Raw genomic sequence first — 14,237 nt, 5'->3', positions numbered from 1 at the left:
TACACTGATCTTCACAACATTGCATTTCTTCTTAATATCTGCTTTTCTCCCCTCCACTCCCCCGCATAGCATTGATATTGCAGTTATATTACAGTTCAAATGTTTGTCTATGTCTGTCTTGTATATATTATGGATCTTTGCTTTTGCTAAACTGATTATGTAGAAGAGCAATTGATTATTATTTTAAGTTGCCAGCACAGACATTTTGAACAGAATAGCATTATTCAAATATTTGAGGGTTAGTTCAATAACCAAGGTACTGATCGGTTTGATTAGGGGTCCCCAATCTTTTTTTTAATGTCCTGGACCAATACCAGGGCATTAAGTGAAGATTCTGTGTTCCCCAGGTTGGGAACCCCTGATGCAGATAGAGGAATCTGTACATTATTGTGGCATAATTGCCAAATCCATGCTCTTCCTTGGATCTTTTCGGTGTGTTTTTTGCAGGGAATGGAAATTCAGTCAATATCTCACTTGTTTTGATGATTTCTCCACATTCTCAGGATATAAATAAAGACAATGAAGTTTGTAATGTCTTGTCCCATTTCTTCCCCCTCCTAATTTTCCCACTACTACTCATCTCCAGGTTGCAGTAAGTGTTCAGTTCCTGTGAACTGTTTGTAACCCAGACAGTTCACTTCAGAAATGTAGTCACAAATACAGTACATGGGTGGCAGAAGATACCTGCAGCCCCCCAAAAAACAGCAAATGCATACTGCTGATCTCTTAAACGATCTTATAAGTTGGGAGTTCGTAAGATGGGGAAGACATACTTCCCACATTCTAATCTATTCCACCACCCACTTATAAAATAGAAATTTGTGGTAACCATTGAACCTTCCAACCTGTGTATAGTTAGGATCAGGAACGATATCCACATGGTCAGCCAAGTTGTGCAAATTCCAACCAGATAGCACCCAGAGACAGGATTGAATCTGGGTAGCTGGAATTGAGGCATTGGCTCTATTAACTGCATCACCAATTGCCTAATCTGTTATCCTAGGTAAAAAATACTATTTGAATTTTTGACTTGCCCAAACTTCACTGATGTTTGCTTACACTGTTCATAAAAGTTGATGTAAATGTACTGTTTAGTGTGAGATTTTAGGAGACTGATTCTCTGATAAACAGTGAATTGCCTCATGAGTCATTCTCTTTGAAAAACTCCCAGTAGAAAGCAGGTTTCTATTAAATAGTTTCTATTCAGCTCCTCTTTCTTTATACAAAAAGATAGTACATTATGATAAAAAGTAGTTACTGTTCTGTTGAATATTTAATTAGATGTATGCTTATTTATTAAAAACTCCTTGAATTTTACATTTTATTTGTAACAAAGATTTCACTCTGTTGTCCCTTGTGGTATAAAAGCAATCATTTTAGCTTCCTTTTGAATATTGAAGAAGTTTTTTATCTTTATCTATGATTTAAAAAAAAAATGCAGAAAGTAATAGGTTTTTCCACTGCTGTTTGTTGGGGAGTAATAGACATTCATGATATTTTGAGCGCTGGTGTGTTGCAAAACTTTGGTCGAACTGTTTCCGGCTATTGTAAGCAACTGTTCTGTACTAAGTATACCTCTCTGAAAAATAACTTATTTTAAAATTGCCTTGTTAACCACAGACAATTGAGAGGGTTCCAAAAAAGAATTGTGCTTTCATAACTAGCATATTTTAGATGATATAAAATTGTGATACATTAACCAAGGAAGCTCTCATTCCAGCACAAAGTTGTGAATTCTTCGTGTCTGAGAGAAATGGTAATTTAGACATTGTACATTTGCTTCTTTCACAAAACAGTGAGGCAATCTAAATACTACTAAAACTCTCATTCTCTGTTTGTGACCTCCAATTAGCCCAAATGGTGCATTACAGTGGCACTTTTTTTTTGACTAAATCGACTTAAAATACGCTAACTTACAAGAATGCATGCAAAGTTCAAGCTTATATATTCGTATAAGTTGCTCAGTCGTCGATCAACAGGCCCCACTTTCCACAACCCGAGCCGATTCCACCATAAATGGAAATCGCAACGTGACACCACGACGCATGCGCGCGGCCAGCCTCAGCAGCGCCTCACGATGCTCACAGCAGCAACATCAAGCGGAGCAAAAGGGCAGGGCAGCTCTATTTTGAGCGATACCATTCTGCTAATCACCATCAGCATGTGCAGGATTGAGATAGATCAAACTGCCACCCATCAATTAGAGATAATTAAATCTAATTGTAATGGCATACTTCCATACACCCATCAAACCCTTTGCTGCAGTCAAAGGACAGTGGTGACTATATCACATCCATTTAGGAGAGCGCCAACCATATCATCAAGAATAATCAGCATCCTGAAGGCTTTGGTGTTACTGGTTCATATCTTCTATACAGCATTAAGGTAAAAAGCTATGGTCAGCCTAATTATGCCACGTAGAAAGAGAAAGGGGACATTATGGTCAAGCGATGACGCCAAACATTGATCGGAAGCGGCAAGGAGAGGGGGAGAACAAGAATCGGATGAGGCCAGGGCTGCACGACTCCAGGATCGGAGACAAAGAACAAACAGCAGAAGAGATGAAGAGACGGCGAATGAAAGGACTGCACGTCTCCAGAATGACAATGAAAGGCACAAGGGTGGCCGATCAACCAGAAACGTTGCCATCAAAAGTGTCCTTCGTTAAACGAGGAGGATCTATATTTGCCTTGCTATGCCTCTTTCTTTTTTTAATGAACTGAGTTTTTCCTCTTTAATTTCCAAAGCACATCACATCAGACTGCACTACCTTTCTCTTAAAGGGTGCCGCAACGGGTCACCCGGTTGTCTAGTAAAATCTATTTTTGTGGCTATTTTCAATTGTACTCTGACCTCTCACAATTGGATCAAGTATGATTCTTAGTACAGCTGAGTTTTGCCTGCAGTACTTGGGTGTTTTATAACATCATGCTGCGTGGTGCTTGTCCTAACAGTTTTTTCCATCAAATTCAGTATTTTTACAGGAATATATAAATTTGGACTGTGGTACCACAGGGGTTTATTTCAGATAGCTGCATAACACAAGTCCTTCAATGTGTTATGGCCTCCTCTCAGGAATGCAGTGAGGCTGTTATCAACAGCTGCTTGAAGATCATACATCGATCGACACGAAAACTTGGCCTTTCAGTTCCAGGACCTGTTTACAACCAAATGTTGCTGACAAGGTGCATCATTGCATACTGAGAGATGCATGGAAATGTGCAACTGCTGTGAAGATTCAATGGGGAAAGTCCACAGTGTATGGCTTTCTGAGGGTTGGAACTTATTGCAAAGAAAGGAAAGCACTGGTCATTTAATTAAAAATTGGCATCGTAATATAATGTAAATCTTGTGAGCAAATTTCATGATACTAAGTGCAGTAAAGGTGTCACATACCTATCCTGTGTTATCCATTTGCAAGTGAGTAAAGTGGTTCTGATTGTTTTACTCCTTATTTTTATGGACTAGCTCTACATGGACACGGTTTTTACCAGTTCTTGAGTGTGCAGGATATACATTTGCCCCCTACCCACACCCCCCCCCCCAAATGCCATCATTTCCCTTCACATCCATGGGTATCTCTACTGTTGTTGCCATGGAGACTTAGTTCACTTTCCTTCTTGCATATGCCCATCAGCTCTCTTTTTATATTGAAGATAAATATTTGCAATTTAAAATGTTCTTGGTGACTGCCCCCCCCCGCCCAATATTGTAGTTTAGTGCACCAACAATACTGAAATCTAATTTGTTGTCATAATGATAGGGCAAAATGTTGAAACTTAGTGTCATCTTGCAGTTAATAGAAGATATTGCCTCCAGTTTAAAATTTTGGTGTCACAGACCAACCTTAAATTGGCGCTACTGAAGTTGAGTGACAGTGGACTGGTGGTTAATAAGGCAAGAAATATGACTAAATACTTTAATAACGCTTTCTGTGGTAAATTGTGGCAAACTATCACCACAAGCAATGACAAGAGGTAATCTGCAGATGTTGACTGCAAACAATGAAGAGGCAACAAAGGTGAGGCTAAGTCAAGGTAGTGTGGCATGTTCAAGGGGAAGTGGAGACATGCTTGAGTCGGTGTGAGCGAACTGGAGGCGAGCGGGTGCAGATGAGTTTCAGAGCCAGTCCACCTAAACCGAGAGCGTGGTTGGATCGATATAAGTGCTGGGCTGATTTGGAAAGGTTGAATGGCCACGGGCTGTGCAGTGGGGTACTAGCTCAGAGCATATTACTGCTGTGAGGACCAAGTCCTAGTGTAGGGCATGACCCAGAGTTTGATGAATTTAAACGCTGGCTCAGACAGACTGAAAAGGCAGAGTGTTGGGACTGGAGGTGAGGGTCGGGCTAATTCCACAGCGTTTACTCCTCTCTTCGTGGCACTGCGGCTGTGAGACTGCCCTGGCTGCTCCGTGCTTTGTGTCTGCAAGCTTTGCAGCTGTGTGGTGAACTGAAACCTAGATTATGGGCCAACTCTGGCTGCTCACTTTGGTTTGGAATGCTATCGGTGTGATTTGTGATTTTTCTTCTTTATCTACGCATTAGGTGTTTTTTTAAAAAGTTGAGTTTTTTTGGGTTTCTTTGTGGCTGTCTGTAAGCAGACAAATCTCAAGGTTGTATAATTTGTACAATTTTTATAATAAATGTACTTTAAATCTTGTGATTCCTTAATTCAGTCTGTTTAAAATTCATGCATTTGATTGATTTGATGTTCAAAGTAATTATGTTGCACTGGTTGTATTTTCATGCCATAATGGTAGAACTTTGGTTAGATAGACCATTGGAAATACTGATGGTTTGACATCTGGCTCATCAGGGCCTCATTCCCATATTTGCTTTTGCTGCACTAGGATCCACTGGGAAAAAATGTATTTAACTACTGTGCAACTTGAAGGTGACCTGGTGTATTAATAGAAGTAATTTATAATAGTTTAGAAATTTGCCAGTTGGGCACCACCAATGGGTGTCATATAACATCATAAGATATAGGAGTAGAATTCGGCCATTTGGCCTATCGAGTCTGCTCCGTCTTTTCATCATGGCTGATCTATTTCCCTCACAGCCCTGATCTCTTGTCTTCTCCCCATATTGGAATTTTACGGTACTTCTGATGTATTTCTCATTAGTGCATTGTACATTTGCAGTAAAGTGTGTCTAACTTTAAATTCTCAAGCACAATGAAGAAAGAACCAATATTACAGTAGCCTTCAAGTTCCTGTTCTATTTGTGTGCTAGCTTTGTGCTTCAAGTGGGGGAAAGTTCGTACCATGCCCTTATAATTTTAACTGGAGCAAAGTTGTGGCAGAAATAAGTTTTTCAGTTCTTCCTTCAAAAATAATAACTTCACTTCTTTACATCTCTACATCTTTCCCACTGTAGCTTGCTGTAGTTATGCTCACACATCTAATCTCCAAGTATCTTTCTGTAAACTGTATCCTCATCCCAACTTGCCTTTTCAATAGTCTTTGTTATTCACCTATTTCTACATTTGTTACCTTTCTCCAGATTATGAATATGTATTGTAAACAGCTAGAGTGTAAGATGAGTTTCCCATGGGACCCCACTGGTCATATTTTGCCAAATTAAAGATGACCGCCATATGCCTACTTTCAGCTTTCTGTCAAACTCTATCTGTGCCAATATATTACTTGCCACATGTGGGCTTTGTATTTCATCACATAAAGGTCCTGTTACATGCTTGAAATATGGACCTGATGTGAAATACAACCATTGGGGCATTTGAGCTTTAGGAATTGCAAAGCAGATAGATAGATAGATAGATAGATAGATAGATAGATAGATAGATAGATATAGATATATATATATATATATATATATATATATATATATATAGATATATATATAGATAGATATAGATAGATATAGATACACACACACACACACACACACACACACACACACACACACACACACACACACACACACACACACACACACACACACGTGTGTGTGTATATATATATATGTGTGTGTATGTATATATATATGTGTGTGTGTATATATATAATATATATAATATATATATATATGTGTGTGTGTATACATACACTAAAGAGATGTACTTCAGGATCTGATTGCCAATCGTTGTTTTGCATTTCCACCCCAGGCTAAAGAGTAAAGATGACAAAAATCAGTTCAAGCTGCTTGTCTTCAGGTGCTAGATATGTATATGTTGATTATGGGGAAATGAGCCATCTGGTTCATAAATTTTGAGCTTGACTAGTCAAAAGTTGTAAAACAGCAAGAATAATTTGTGAATGGGAAGTTATTCATTAAACCGCTGAAAAGATTACCTGATATTTGAGGATTTGCAATTTAGAATTTACAATTGATTTTGGTATTATCTACAATGTAATCTTGGCTTTTGATTAGTGTCAATTAACTTTTAAAGCTTTGCTTATTGAATTAAAACTTTTTTTAAATTGTCATTCATTTGAGTGATGTTTAACTTTAAAAGGAAAAGTGTCTGAACTTTCAGTTGCATAATATTTTAGTTTCATGTTTGTAATGTAATGAATCATCCAGGATTGAAATTTTGACTAATTACAGTGATAGATGTAGATATTAGATAGGAGATCTTTCTCTATAGTTTGAATTCTGAGCATTGGGCATACACAGAGCCAAACAGCGATTCCTTATTAATGCCATTGGACATCAAAACATTGTATATTTTGTTATTCTATATGCAGTGTTATGGGGGAAAAGATTTCCTGAACAAAAACAAGTGGAATAATTGTGTCTGACTTGAATTTGTTTTATCAGTGGAGTGCAACTGCGTAAATTCTAAGTACTAATCACATTAGCTCTTTCAATTTGGGAACAAAACCGATAATTTTATACTTTAAATGCATTCACATGTTGAATCAAGACTGGGAATGCACATCAATCATGATAATCAAGTGCAAACATTCTTTTTCAGTAACTATATTCATTCTAAAGGAATCTTAAAGTAATTCCTCCTTTCTGAGCATGTGGCCAATAACACTGGAGCTTGTCTTAAAAATCCATTCATTTACTTTTATCCACATGCAAAGGTTGTCATTTTTCTGTGTAAAATGTAAATAATTGTGGAGATTTGTTTTTTTTTAACTCCATTCACCCATATTTCTGTAATGAATTAAGAGTATAACTTGGGAGGGGGGAAATTGGGGAAATGCATTTTTTTAAAAACCAAACTCCGTTCTGTTTTTCTGGTAGTGTTTAAAGCCATAAGCTATAGGTTACTGCAATCGCTTAACTGCAATGCTGTTACTAATATCTGATTTGAAATTGGACTATTTGTTTCCCCCCCAAGTAACCTGCTTTTACACCAACCACTTGTTCTCCAGCTTGGAATATATGTTTAGGCTGTTGTGCTGGGAGATGGGGTTTATTGGGCATCTATTTCTCTCCTAAATTTGGTCAAAATATGAAATGGGAGTTTATCACATTTTGTTAGCATTTGTCTTTATTCTTGCTTTGAAATTAGAGTGAAGATGATGGATATGCATCGAGAAACCAAGTGGAGCAGCGGCCTGGAGAGTTTAAGTATGTCACATGAGCTAACGCCTTCTTTATTATATGAAAACTTCTGTGGATAAATGTCATCCTTTCTTAAATTTGTATGTGAGTCAAAAGTGACTGTTGGATAAGTTTAAAGACATTTTAATTTTAGTGGTGAATTAACATTGGTGATTTTTCAGCAGAGCAATAGGAAAAAAGTACATTAAAACAGAATTTCAATTGTTTTATGCTTTTATCACTAGGGTTAATTGGGCAAAATCTGATTTGTGTTAAAACAATAATTTTGAAAAAGCTAAAATGTCTGTGACAAATTGTACTTTCATATTTGTAATATTCTAACTCTTCATTGCAATGTTGGAAAAATAATTGTAATTCCCTTTTATAGCTAAGGAAACATAAAGTCTCATTTAACCTGGCATTTTGAATAGATTGTGAACTTCTCAATTTCTAAGTTAATTCTTTTCACTGGTGTATTTGTGTTTTTGGTTTCTGGTTTGATAGATCATAATGTTAATAGGAAAATGTTATACCATATAGTAACACTGAAAATATCAACAAAGGAACTTTCTGGTGATTTTAACTGAGTTTGCAATTGGTTTACAAACTGCACATTTCACTTAAATCAAAGCAAAATAAAATTCTGGAAATATAATTATCACACATTTTTACATTTGAGTCTTTTGTCATCAGGTATAATGGTCTCAGTAGCTGCAAATGGCATGTAGGAATACAAGAAGTCAGGGCAGACCATGAAGGCAGAAAGGCAGTTGTTTTATAATTTGGTGCAATTTTGTAAAGTCCGTTTGGCTAAACAGCATCATGTTTTAAATTGCCAGGACAGAATTTTTTTTAATGTTTTATTTAAATTGAGGCTAGCAACCACAATTGCACCAATATCATTATTGTGCAACTTGTAACCAATTAGTCTGTTCTTAAGTGGTGTTGACTGAATAAAAGTTGTATACTCCACCTTAAACACGAAATGCTACAAATGATCCATGTGCCAAGTGAATTTTTGATGCAGATTTGTATTAGAATACATCAGAGCAAAGTTTGTTCAATGCACTAAATTTTGTAGGTTGCCCTCCTGAGCTGAACCCAGTGCTGCTAATTGCCTTTTGACTAAAATAAAGATTTCAGAATCAGAGTTGGTTTATTATCATTGATGTATGCTGCAAATCTTTTTTTTAACAACAGCAGGACTGTGCAAGGCAAAAAAAAACTGTTACAAAACAGAACAGTACAAGAGAGGAATGGAGAGGTAGTATTCTTGTCTTAGTGGACTATTCAGAAATCTGAAGGTGGAAGGGAAGAAGCTGTTCTTAAAATATTGCGTGAGTCTTCAGACTTTAGACTTGCTCCCTGACGGTAGTAATGAGAAGAGGGCATGACCCAGTAGGTGGGGGTACTTAATGATGGATGCTACCAACTACTCATGCTGCATTGATTCCATATTTTCTTCCCACATTCTCAGAACCTCCCTCCAGGTTCTACTCAGACACTGTAAGGCTGTGTTACTGTGCTGCCCTAATTTTGTAAAAACACTTCTTGATTTCAAAGTCTATCAGTTTCTGTCTTGCATTCCTTTGGATGCAGAAAACAGAAGAGTGCCCCAAAGAATGAGTAACTGTTAAAACATTAGAACCCCAAAGCCCCTCACTCTCCCTCCCATGCACAAGCAGCAGCAAAGCAACAGCCCCCCCCCCCACCCACCTGCAAAAAAGCATTATTACCCTCCACCCACCAAGCATGTAATAGCAAAGCCCCTTAAATGATCTACAGTAATTGTTCACTGGACAATTTGACATGCCACAGTTGGAGCATATCTATCAAACCTTATCTGAGGACCTTCTGCAAACCAACTATTTGCATCATCCTCTTCCATTCACATCTTTTAATTTTGGAGAAATTATCTGTATCTGTCTAAACTTCTGTAAGCTGTAATATGACACAAGGCTTGAAGTCTCTTTGATCCAGATTGGGATAAGCTCCAGTTTCATCCATTTAATCATTGGGAAATTAAAATTTTTACTCTACTGCAAACTCAGTGACATTTCACTAATTCTTGCCCAATATCTTGCATACCCAAGCTAAGCTTTTATATCATGCTCTTAACAAAGAACTACTGGTTTTACCTCTTAACATCTGCCTGTGTCTCAGATTATTTGCTACAGAAATACTTGAGCACATACTTGTGATCTCCTAAATCTTAAATTCTATGGTTTCCTGCCCAAATTCTGGCCCTTCACTTTCCATAGACTTTAGCACAGTTCTTTAAACCTTGAGCCAGATTATCTAAAAACACAAAATGCTGGCAGAACTCAGCAGGCCAGACAGCATCTATGGGAGGAGGTAGTGATGACGTTTCGGGCCGAAACCCTTCATCAGGATTCAGCCCGAAGCGTCATCACTACCTCCTCCCATAGATGATGTCTGGCCGGCTGAGTTCTGCCAGCATTTTTTGTTTTTATTTATTTCCAGCATCTGCAGATTCACTCGTGTTGCCAGATTATCTGTTTTTCCCTACACTTCCCCACCACCACCACCCCCAGAATTCAGTTTCTTTGTCTTTGGGCTTGTGCTTTCTGTGCCATGATTTACTACCACCAGTTGTACTTCTAGAAAACATGCTCTCAATGATGCTTAAAGTACCCTCCAAATCTCCTTCTGCCCCACAGCATCCATTTTTTAAAAATATAAATCTTTTTCTGAATTGTTTTGAACCAGTTTTAAAACATTTGCTGTGCTTTATTTACCTCATCATCTTGCCACTTAGCTATGAGAATTGTCAGGTAGATGACATTCCATTGTGCAATTAATTTGGGCAGTTGAAAGTTCTGATGCTGCATTGCAATCCTGGCTTTAATGGTCATGTTCAATATTGTTATTGTACTCAAATCCACAGCCTTCTGACCTCTATTTTAGAGTATAATCTTGCAAGCCCATGAGGTACAGCATTTTCTAGACTTTGAAGGAAAATACTTCGGGTGAAGCTGACAGGAGTAGGTCCTTTTGAACATTAGGAGACTATGAGAGCAATCCACTAAAATATCACATTTTTTTAAAAAGTAGAAACCAATAATAAGCTTTAAATTGGTTAGAATTATTTTCTAAGCTGGCTACTAATATTGTGATTGTTTCATACGGTTTGTGAATGGCCACATCTTAGATTATGAGTGAGACAGCTGGTGAAAAGAACAGTTTCATCCATAATCCTCTTGTGATTCGAAGATGCTTGCATATTAGACAATCAGATTAAAGTTACAAGTATTTTTATAAAGTCCTCTAATGATCTATGGATGTCACTGCTAAATTACAGTATCTGTTAAAATGCATGTACGATTGTTTATGGCATTTGTATTGCAGTGGTTCTGTAGTGGTGTTTGGTTATGCAGCTGTCAGCTTGTAAATGGAGTATAGCATCAGATCATCCTGATAATATTACTACAGTGGAGTCAGTTTTCCTATTTGTCAAGCCATCTGCTTGTAGGATTCTGCATTTTGTAACTGTCAGCATTGATACCATTGATTAATTTTCCCCCCACAAACATGAAACTTAATGTCATAAATCTCAACAAAGGTTTTATACTTTCATCAGAGGATGAATTTGAGCTTGTCGCACTACTTTGCGTGTTGATGGAATATTAACTGAGCTCTCAATGAAATGAACGTATCTTTGCCAAATACCTGTGGACTTTTTTGCTGTTTGGTGGAAAAGTGATGCACGAACATTAAAATCTATCTCATTGTTTCTCCTAATATTCATCAGATCCTGCTTTGCTTCCCAACTTTTTATGATCGTGTAGGTTCAACACTCACTTTTAAAAACAATTGCAGATGGAATTCTTTGTCGTCATTATCCATTGATTATAATTTCAATACTCTAAATTGCAAATTCTTTGGTAAAAGCCTAACAACAGGTTAAGATCAGAAGCAAAATAACTTGAGACAACTATTTAGTTTTCCTTCTGAGGCATGCCGTCAAACCTCACATGATTGTTTACTCATCCTGTCTTTCTTTTGCTTTAGTATTGGCATCCTTTTGCTGCCTGACTTGTGTCAATGAAGTTAGAAATGACGTGGCATCTTTGTGTGCAGTACATTAAGTTGGCAGTGCAATTTCCTTGCAGACAGCTGCTGCAAGTTGAAACCTACTTCAGTGTTTCTTGACTGAGAAGCTGTACTGTAAATTCTTATGATAATGTGTAATCTCAGCAAAACAACATTTAGGTTGGTTTCCACTGGGATAGTAAAATTTTGAATGTAGTGAGATGAAGCTAAGACAGCAGGAATATTTTTATAGTGAAGTTTAGAGATGAAACTTAATGCTGTATGTTTATCTTATGACATCTCAAAGTTATTAAGAGAACTTTTATTTGAGCAATGACTGTTTGTCTTGCTGCTTATGAACCAAATTGTTTCCATAGTAAGGTTATCACCTCAATGGTGCCTTGTCAGTAACATCTGTTTTGTGTTAGAATTCATAGAGGAAAAATATAAAACCTTGTAGAAAGGCAATCTGTTCCAATTAGATTTGTTTCCATGGCATGAACATTGGAGAGTATTAGTTATGTTTCAGTGTCTTGACTTTTGTACTGCATTCAAAATTTATGCCACTGCTTAAAGTTATTGACAGATTAAAATATTTGAAGTAAATGTATTATTTTACAAGTTTTTAAAAGTGAATGTTTATTGTTGTGACTATTTGTCTGTACAAGATGTTGTGTCTCCAAACATATACGTCAAGCATCTCAAATTGTTCTGTATAAAGAGAAGGTTATGTGGGTGGGTGTTTTCATTGGAATATTTGACTGATTTTCCGTGCAGGTACTGTTATTGTACATTTGTTGGATGGTATGCTGAGAACTAAATGGTATTTGAAAGCTATCTGTAGGAAACGAACACACGAAATTTCTTTCTTGAAAGCTAGTACATATGATGCATTGAAGCTGTTAATCACAGCTTGCTTGAAAAGTGATTTTCCGGTATAAAGTGTAATGGAATTTATTTGAGCCTTTTCATGTTGAGACCATTTCTACTCTCTCAAGTTGACTCAGGTGTGGGCAATAAATGCTTTTCTTCCCTGCAATGGCCACATTCCATAAATGAATAAAAAGAAATTAGAGATTCAATGGCACTATTTCAAGGCAACACAGTAGAGTTTGCCCTTTGTTCTGATTTTTAAATTATCCTTGTTAGTACTAAATGCTGATTATATGCCTTTCATTAGTTAGTGGATGCTTGCAGTTTGCAATTGAGATACTGAGGTTCCTCTGCTTAAGTGGTCCCAACACTTTATTTTCCATATTGTTTCTTCTGTACTGTTTGTGGTCTAAAACAATTACACAGCTGGATTACATATTTAAATTAAAGGGCATGGAGTTTAAAGTTCAAAGTAAATTTATTATCAAAGTAAATGTGTCTCCATATACAACCCAAAGATTCATTTTCTTGTGGGCATATACAGTAAATCGAAGAACCATAATAGAATCAATGAAAGACTACACCCAACAGGACAGATGATACATGTGCAAAAGATAACAAATTCTGCAAATACAAAAAAAAGTCATAAATATTGGACATGAGAAGAAGAATCATTGAAAGTGAGTTCATGGGTTGTGTGAACAGTTCAGTGATGGGGTGAGTGAAGTTATCCTCACTAACTCAAGAGCCTGTGAGGCTCCTGTACCACCTTCCTATGGCAGGTGCGAGAAGAGAGCATAGCATGGATAGTGGGGGTCCTTGATGGATGCTGATTTCCTATAAGAGTGCTCCATGTAGATGTGCTCAATGGTGGGAAGGGTTTTACCCTTGATAGACTGGGCTGTATCCACTACTTTTTGTAGGATTTTCCATTCAAGGGCATTGGTGTTCCATGAAGCAACCAGTCGATATACTCTCCACCTTGCATCTATGGAAGTTTGTCAAAGCTTTAGATGTCATGCAGAATCTTTGCAGTCTTCTAAGGAAGATGGAGGTGCTGCCATGCTTTCTTCGTAATTGCACTTGCGTGCTAGGCCTAGGACAAGTCCTCTGAAATGATAACACTGAGGAACTTAAAGTTGCTGACCCTCTCTGTTTCTAATCCTTCAATGAGGACTGGCTCATAGACCTCTGGTTCCCCTTTCTGAAGTTAATCAGCTCCTTGATCTTGCTAACATTGAGTGAGAGGTTGTTTCAGTCTATCTTATGCTGATTTGTCACCACCTTTGATTTGGCCAGCAACAGCAAACCTAAGTATGACATTGGAGCTGTGCTTGGCGTTCAGTCGTAAGTACAAAGCAAGTAGAGTAGGGGCTGAGCACTTGTGCTGATGGAAACTGTGGAGGAGATGTTGCCAATCTATACTGACTGGGATCTGTAAGTGATTAGACTAGGAGTTACTTCAGCCATTACCTTGTTGTTATCATGGCATGAAGAATGTAATTTGTATAACTTTATCTAATTTCACAGCAACTTTATCTGTTCTATCCAGGATAGTATTTTCCATTGTTTTGCATACTTATTAATAGCCTATATTATTTAACAAAAGGAGAGTTCTCCAAGTTGTACAACTTGTTTCACAATTTTATTGCTCTAAATTTGTAACTGTCTTTGTTTTTCTCAATGCTAAATTACCAGTCTTGCTGCCTGTTTGGCAAAAGATAGTTATCCTCTCACCACAAAGAGCTCCATAAGCTTCCATAGAGGAGCTGGATGGTTGCACCTGACT

The 14,237-nt window shown here is 37.4% G+C and overlaps 1 protein-coding gene across 4 annotated transcripts in view; it reads left to right on the top strand.

Moving 5' to 3' along the window:
• ctbp1 (C-terminal binding protein 1) overlaps positions 1 to 14,237 on the top strand; it is a 212,409-nt gene that overhangs the window by 78,259 nt on the left and 119,913 nt on the right. For 2 of the 4 annotated variants that reach the window (XM_073042237.1, XM_073042236.1), the window contains exon 2: positions 7,491 to 7,549. The exons of 1 other annotated variant lie outside the window; for it this stretch is intronic. In XM_073042237.1, coding sequence (XP_072898338.1) covers positions 7,498 to 7,549 — 52 coding nt within the window. In that variant the 5' untranslated portion in view covers positions 7,491 to 7,497. Of the gene's footprint in view, positions 1 to 7,490; positions 7,550 to 14,237 lie in introns of those variants that run through there. One more of the 4 variants, XM_073042241.1, reaches the window with a different exon arrangement.

Source organism: Hemitrygon akajei, chromosome 4 (assembly GCF_048418815.1).
Source record: "Hemitrygon akajei chromosome 4, sHemAka1.3, whole genome shotgun sequence".
NCBI classification, from domain to species: domain Eukaryota; kingdom Metazoa; phylum Chordata; class Chondrichthyes; order Myliobatiformes; family Dasyatidae; genus Hemitrygon; species Hemitrygon akajei.
This window is presented reverse-complemented; position numbering and strand designations above follow the sequence as displayed.